We start from the raw sequence: 8,031 nt of genomic DNA, 5'->3' as shown, positions 1-8,031 counted from the left end.
TAAGAGGGCTTATCTGCCCCCTTCCATGGCACACGAAAAGAAAAGTGATCCCACTTCTCATCGCTTTAATCAATTATGATAAACACTTAATTGCATGTGATTTGACAATTACCAATATAAATAATTAAATAGTGAAGGCACCAAATTACTTAGGATAATGATGGAGAATTTAATTGCAAATATAAATAATTAAATAGTGAAGGCACCAAATTACTAAAATAATTAATTTTCATTACTCGAACATTAATTACGTATACAAGGGAAAAGTGAATTAAAATGAGTTTGACTGGGGGATACACTGAGAAAAGAGAATATACTACGTTACACGTAGTAGTACAATATGAGAGTGATATGGGCCAAATTAGAGAGGCTAATTCTTGCGCCCAACAGTTACAGCTACCCGAACAGGCAAATTTAAACCACACCTTTACATTAATCAAACGAAACACTTATACCAAAGACTACGTACTATTCTTGCATTGTAGATATGAGCGATATTAGATGTGACCTCACTCAGTAAAGTAATTGAACGTTTAATTAGGTTATTTTCTTTTTTTAACTTTTCTTGTCATTGATCCCTTGTTTCTCCACATTCATATAATCTCAATGACGAAATCATATCAGACTTTGCCAACAGCACCACCGTGATTCGGTTCCATTGTTCCTATCTTCACAACGTCAATGATGTGCCCATTCAATTCTTGAGCCTTCACTGGCTCCTCTAGTGCCACTGGGGTGGCGTTTCTGTACATCAAATACATCACCATCTGAATTATGCCGAAGACAAACCCAAGCGTGTTTGGAAGCTGCATCATATCCAAATGCAAACACTAATTAATTAATTAATTAATAAATTCATCTTTTTTCAATCAAACTTTTAATCAAAAAGAAGAGAAGAATCATATTAAATTGTCCTACGCATAAAAGTTATGGTTAAATAATCATGTACTTAGAAATATGGGTTGTCCATATTGCACTTGGATTTATTTACGAGAACCCCCCATCAATGGAGCATGCAAACATTTAATTTTGTAGTATTATTGATTCGACATTATCACATATAAAGCAAAATGAAAAACTAAAGGGATTTCCCAAAAAAGGATCTGGACAAAGTGAGCAAGACACACATGCGCCTTTGTAAGAAAAATGATAATAATACAAAAATTAATAGTTCAGAGGTAAAAAAAAAAAAAATGAATATGTAAGTAGGAGTATAACATTGAACTTACAGCAACGTAATAATCCCTGAGGAGAAGGCCATAGAAGAACCACATAACAGCATTGATGGTTAAAAACATGGACAAAGTAAATGGCATGTATTCGACGCTCCTCGTCTTTATGACTCGCCTCTGCACGTATTGATCATAACGATTATTAATCATTGGCTCATGTATATCAAAAACCAAAGATTGAAATTGAATTTTCCACTAAAAAAATTTATAAAGAAATTTATTAATTAGGTTTTGTAAAATTCTTACAATAATGAAGAGAGGTGCAGCAAAGACACTGATGTTGAAAACAAGGCAAATCCATCCTATGATAGCAAGACGCTTTGCTCCCTTTGACAGGTAGAGAGTTGATAGAAGCATGGCCCCGAATCCAAACACATTCAGTAAGAGAAGAAGCTTGATGGTTGTAAGCTGTTTGATCCCAGCAAAGAAAAAAATTAATAAATGTTACTATACATCAAAAGATTTCATTTCAGTTTAATTAAATTAAAAGTTAACAAGAAAATAAATTAGATAAATACCCTTGGCTTCCTTGGGGCATAAATTAGGAAGATAGAAAGGTAAATTGACTCCACAACAATTCCAAATGTGTTAATGGTAATGAGAAGGAGGGCAGTTTCCCTTTTCACGAAAGCATAGTAAATCCAAAGCATTGCACTGAACAGTGCAACAACATAAGGAAGTGACTGGAAACCTTCAGTGGATTTCTTCTTGTAGATTTGGTAAAAGGTTGGCCTACAAGCAGATATTTATGAAATATTACTTCAATTAGCCTTCTTAAAGATTAATTACAGAGAGTATATATATAAATTCTGCAACCAAAAAAATTATTAAAATTCACTTACAATGGAGCAAGGAACACTCCAAAGGAGATGATGTTGCCTTTAAAAAACAAACAGAAAAAAGAAACATCCATCAGCTTGTGATCAAATGTTATAACATGATCGATTTTCTCATTAAACACTATATGGTATAATTATATTTATTAAAAAGCGTAGATATGAATTAAATATATTACTATATCCTATACATGTTCCTAACTGCATTAGAGGCCATGCAATATGCATGTTCTACCTATATATTGCTGTAGTAACAAAAAAATAAAAGTAAAAGTTTGACGTCAACTTTTAGGATTAATTGGCGAGGATGCACAAAATGATAGGAACATCATACCAAACTAGATGAATTAAGAAAGAGGTTAATTAAGATGATGAATAATGTGGCGTGATATGGAGATGGAAGTGGATTATAAACGATGGTGCCTGACCCTAATATGGAACGAAAATTAAAAAAACAAACAATAAACTATATGAGTGTAGGTAGCTAGTATATACCCATAACGCCGAAGACAAAAGCCCAAGACTCGCGATGCATGGTCATATTTTGAAGAATATAATAGACTTTTAGAGTACTAGTGCTCTCTCTAGATTTGTGTCACTCTCACCCTCACTTGAAGTTCTCTCTCTATTTCTCTCTCTCAAAATCCCACGAATCGATATGCATATAGTGGAAGGGTATTTATAGGGGGGAAAAGTATGGAGAGCTCGGTCAACTTGCAAACGGGAATGCGATACATCAATTTAGCTTTAACACACTTTCCAGTTGTTCTCCCAAACGCCATTTGCATTTGCATGCTTTAAGCCTTTAACTATATATCCAAACACCTTTCTTACCCTATTACCCTCTCTAACCTCATTTGTATGAATCTCTTGTACACACACGGGGTAAATAATTTAAAATAGTACTATTACTGGTACATACACAAAATTCCTATGGCCCACCATGGCCCTTTCTGATGTGTCACCCACCAAGTGGCTTAAAGCCCTCCAACTCATACTTTGGAACCTGGGTTCATATACTTGATCAATTACCTAAGGGTCAGTGTGTGACTCTGACTCCTCTATTTGATGGAACTTTACCATACAAATGTTACCGTGGTAAGTGGTAACCCCAAATATCACCATCTTTGGCATTAGTTGCATTATGATTCCGAGTCCACCTTGCGAACTATAGTTAGCGACGGGCAAATGAATTTGCGCTACTCTTTATGAGGATATTCATAATAAACGTGTTTCTCTCACTCTTTTTTTTTTTCTTTTTAATAGTAATTGGGCAACCTGCAGCCACCAAAAAGTTTCAAATGAGGAGCATGATGTAACCTCCATCTTCAAATTATTCTAATGTTTTATAATATATGCTTGCTCCGTTCAATTTCTTTCAATTCTCAATGACCACGTTAGTTATCTTAAATGGATTAATTAATTAATAACTTAATAATTGTATTGTTTAATACAGATATCTATTTTTTTTTGTTAACATGATATTTTGAATTGATAACCAAAATTAAAATATTTGAACGAGAAATAACTAAGAAATCAAAGACGAATGATCTGATTCCCAACTATATATTTATTCATTAATTAACTTTATTTAAAAGTGTGGAATTCTTGTATGTAGCACTATCCTATAATTGGTCTGCTTCTGGTCCTCCACGCCACCTTCCTTATACATATTCGTTTTTTCTTTCTTTTGATCTGCTTTGCCATAAAAGGATTTTTATTTTTAAAACAATAATTTGGTGCAAATGATTTTTACATGAAAAATATCATGAATAAATTTTTAAAACTGTTAGGAGTTGGATGGTAAATCAAACATGCACTTATCCGCCAACTAAGTAGGCCATTGGTGTATTGTGTTTTACATTATATTTAACTAGCATATTGTTTAACTCTTATTTATATGCATTATTTATAGATTTAGGCATAGTCTTGTTTTTTTTCTGATTTTTCTTTTTAGGAATTGTTACTCTATTATGTGTAATTTTGGTTTCAAGAAAACAAGTTTGTGGGAGTGGTTTTGCTTTTAGAGATTGAAGCATGAAGACATGGAGAGAGTAGCACTAAGAAAAAGGAGTTTGGAGCAAGTTGAAGCTTAATCATAATAGAAAAGTTCACAACCAAGGTGTGAGAAGCACCACAGCCAAGGTGAGGTGTCTCCCCTGGGTGTGGCATGCAAACATAAGTATTGATTTTTATGTGTTTAATTTTCTTGTCTTGTATGTATTTTGGATTCTTTCGAGACCCTAAATATAAATAGCTCTTTTGTGGAATATTGTTCAAGGGCTCTGAACCTTGAGGATTAATTGGTTTAACAAAGACATTCTTCTTCTTCTCCTTCTTGTACCCCAGTTTAGATGTTGCTTCTTACTTTTTGTGTTTTCGTCATGGCTATGTTTGAGTAGTAATCTTGTTCCTATAATTGGGTGTAGCCCTTTTATGTTTTTAATGGATATATGTGAATTTTATCTCTATATGTGAAGTTTGAGTTTCTTTCTTTTTCTTTTAATTTCTATTGAATTTATGTATGTGAACTTGTTGATCACCATTTTGCAATAACCTTGAGCATTTTAGGAAAGTGCTGAAAAGTAAGCATAGATGTTGGACCCAAAAGAAAAAGACTTGAGAACTAAATCATGAAAGTATATTTAATCCTTCAAGTATCAACTGAATTAACAAAGAGCATAAGTGGTCTAGTTAGTTGTTAATTAATTCAATCACCTCACTAGACCACTATTTCTAAATATTGACTCAACAATTTCAAAATGAATATCCTCGGCAATTTCAACATAACTTCTAAATGAAATTTTGTGGTAATTCTAACACTCAACCTTATCTTTCTTAATTTTTGAAAACTATTCATCTTCTTCTGGCCTATTCAAATAGTTACAAACTCTTCCTTTCACTCACCTTCATCATTAAAGTCCTCAACAAATTTACCTCCCCCGATCTTTGTCTCTCTTCCTTCTTTTTTGTGAGAATAATTATATAAACATGACATGAATAAACCCAAACTCAATTTTGCAATCAAAGCATATATAAAAAGAGGCCAAATTACTCTCCCCATTGGTGTTGTTGACATAATTATTGACTTCACCGTCCCTCTCGATGTTTTCGATGGCGGGAGTGAGAGTGGAAGCCTCAAATTGGATCTTTATATGACTGTCATCATTCAAATGTGAAGTCACAACTGTAATATTGAGCCACCACCAACTACCACGAGACCTCCTCTTGACATTTCCTTTTTCTACCATCTCGTTACTTGATGCAATTACAATCAGATCGACCTGTCACCCAACAAAATTGATCTAGATTAATACCTATTCAGTTTGTTTTGATTTTGGATTATTTAGATTGAATCCAACCGTAAACGATCGATGCTCACCCATCGGTGAGGGGACGTTGGGTGTATGTTATATATTGTGAGTTTATCCTGTTGATTATATTAAGCAGTTTTGATAATTTTGCTGAACTCTTGTACATGGATTAGAGTTCCCTTAAACACTTTATAATAACCCAAAAGAAAAATTCTACATTTTCCATTTTAACTTGAAACCTATACATCGGCCCAGTTGAGACCAAATTAAATTCTAATGAGATACACAACCAAATTTGTCATTGTGCACTGTAATGCACTCGAGGAAAGTGTACACTATATGTAGAGTGAACCCACTTGCATGTCCCCTCCCATTGTTTTTGCAGGATTCCGGAGAAGTTCGAGAGATACCCTTCCAATTCTTAAAATCCTGAATCGATCGCACTAGCTAACTAGCTATAGGATATCTTCTTTTTGATGTGTAATCGCATTTGATGCTCGGATCTTAACTCCTTTGGCATAAAGGAGGGATTTTAATGGTGGATAAATAAACACAGCTTCGTTATGGAGAATATGCTGTCTTACTTAAACAAGAAACGCCTTTGCTTCTTCACCTATCTAGGTATCAGCCGCAATGCACACTACTACTTCTCAATTAATTACTGGCTGGGTATATAGTGAGTGTTACTGTGTGAAATTGGAGTCCGTGACATTTTAGCCATAGGAAATTCTCGCTTGAATCCGCATATAGGTATTCGTATTTCCAAAATGAATATTAAAAACTCATATATAATATCACCCATTTTTATATGTTGTTCTCTTCCACCTTTTGCAGAAAGATAGGAATACAAAGTTTTGTAATTGGATTAACTCGTAACCATTTAAAGAAACTTAAATAGTGTATAGATAGTAGAGATATATTTAATAATTCCAAAATAAAAAGTGTATTTGCGGGTTTTGTTTTTTCTTAGTTGTCTTGGCCTTGGGTAATTAAACATATTGTTACCCAACAAAAAATATAAGATAAGGACAGTTGCCACGACATAAATTAATTAAAATTATGAGAAAATTTTTCAATAATTAAGCGAGACTTTAAGTCAGTGTGAGATTCTATTAATCGTAGTTGGAAATGGAAGTATGAATAAAATTTGCGATAGCCGGCTGAAGGGAGGTGACGTAGGTTAGACCCCTCCACCCCAAAAGGAAAGGATAATGATGATTTTTTCCTCTGTATGTGTATTCAGTACGAAGGAACTCTCTAAGGGTTTCCATTTTCAAAAATTATTTTCATGACGTCAGGTTGGTTTTTAATTGAACCAATAATGAAGAAAGGATATGATATTATCTACGAGTGCATGGCTGCAAAATATTTTAATAGAAAAAAAAGATTCACTTTTTCTGTTTCGTATATCGCCATTAATTGCAAAGTGTAGAAAAGAGCACACCCTGTATATTCCCACTACTTTGGATATGAACCATGTGAAAAAACAGTATCCGGTGGTGCCTACACGAGAATTAATTGAATGTAATCTCCTCTGAGGTAGGACACATTTTGATTACAAAATTATCAAAGCAACAGCTAAAAGAGCAAAAAAAGTGGAAGACAAGATCATGTTTAACTTTAATTTTTTGATCATCGATGATGTAAGAAAATGTGAATTATTATTGCAACATATAGAAAGGATTTCAATTTCCAAAAGTGTTCCTTATCATAATGTACGTGAAACTTGAGTGTTTTTTTTTTATCATAAGTTTCGAATTGAAAAGAAAGAGATTTTTAATTTTCTTCATTTTAAGGTTAACTAAGGCAAATAATTAATTTTAATAAGATTTTATAATAAAATTATATACATATATATAATATAATTACCAAAAGGTTAATCAAATGAACCAATCTCACTAATTATTATGGATACATACAAATTAATATTCGACTCACAGGTATTACTATTTTATTGATTTAATAAGTTGCCTCAAGTTGAGTAATATAATATAATTTAATCAAAGCTACACACTTTTGTTTTTACATTTTTATATTATTAATTTCATTTCTAACTTAGTATAACTTAATGAATTTAATGACTATGTCATATTAATATATATATTTTAATTATTAACTAATAAAAAAATCATTTTTTATATTGAGAGTATCATTATAAAATTTAATAAATTAATTATCCTTAAATATATCATCTAAAAAATTATTAAAATAATCTAATCTTAATACAGAGTAAGTACCAAAAATAATAAACCCTGAGAATTTAGATTATTAGTTAATTTATTTTTTTCTCAAGTGTTTTTTTTAACAAAATCTTAGAAAATGAACATATATATAAAAATATCAATCATGCTCTCTAGCTATTTATCTATATATATAAAAGTCAAACTTCTTTATTTTATACATAAACTAGTACTCAATCTACAAAAGTTACAGAGGCACAATATGCTGTGCGAGAAGTCTCAAAGTATGAATTAAGTGTACTGTTAAAGCCTCAAGGCGGAAAGCTGGTAAGAAAAGAGTTACTAGTATTTAGTGTGACAAACTTTAATAAAATTAAAGCACATAGTCATTTTTATCTTTGAAAGTATGTAATATTAACAAATTTGTCTCTAAAAAATAAAAAAATAAAATTTAATTTTCAAAAGTATA

General features: G+C 32.1%; 1 protein-coding gene across 1 annotated transcript; it reads right to left on the bottom strand.

Moving 5' to 3' along the window:
- Positions 1-210: 210 nt before the first annotated feature.
- SWEET21 (sugar efflux transporter SWEET21) lies at positions 211-2,718 on the bottom strand. The gene is made up of 6 exons (NM_001357948.1): positions 2,564-2,718; positions 2,075-2,111; positions 1,751-1,964; positions 1,479-1,640; positions 1,230-1,349; positions 211-806 (listed from the first exon to the last, which is right to left on the bottom strand). The coding sequence occupies exons 1-6, from the start codon at positions 2,607-2,609 to the stop codon at positions 621-623; spliced, it is 765 nt and encodes a 254-aa protein (NP_001344877.1). The 5' UTR covers positions 2,610-2,718; the 3' UTR covers positions 211-620.
- Positions 2,719-8,031: the final 5,313 nt, after the last annotated feature.

The sequence above is a fragment of the Glycine max genome, chromosome 8, assembly GCF_000004515.6.
Source record: "Glycine max cultivar Williams 82 chromosome 8, Glycine_max_v4.0, whole genome shotgun sequence".
Classification (NCBI taxonomy): Eukaryota; Viridiplantae; Streptophyta; class Magnoliopsida; order Fabales; family Fabaceae; genus Glycine; species Glycine max.
Note: the sequence above shows the minus strand (reverse complement) of the source record. Positions and strands in the feature narration are given on the sequence as shown.

Coding starts and splice junctions, on each gene's coding strand:
- SWEET21 (NM_001357948.1), bottom strand. CDS start 2,609: ATGACCATGCATCGCGAGTCTTGGGCTTTTGTCTTCGGCGTTATGG. Junction 2,112..2,563: donor TTTTGTCTTCGGCGTTATGG/GTATATACTAGC, acceptor TGTTTTTTAAAG/GCAACATCATCTCCTTTGGA. Junction 807..1,229: donor TCAGGGATTATTACGTTGCT/GTAAGTTCAATG, acceptor GATATGATGCAG/CTTCCAAACACGCTTGGGTT.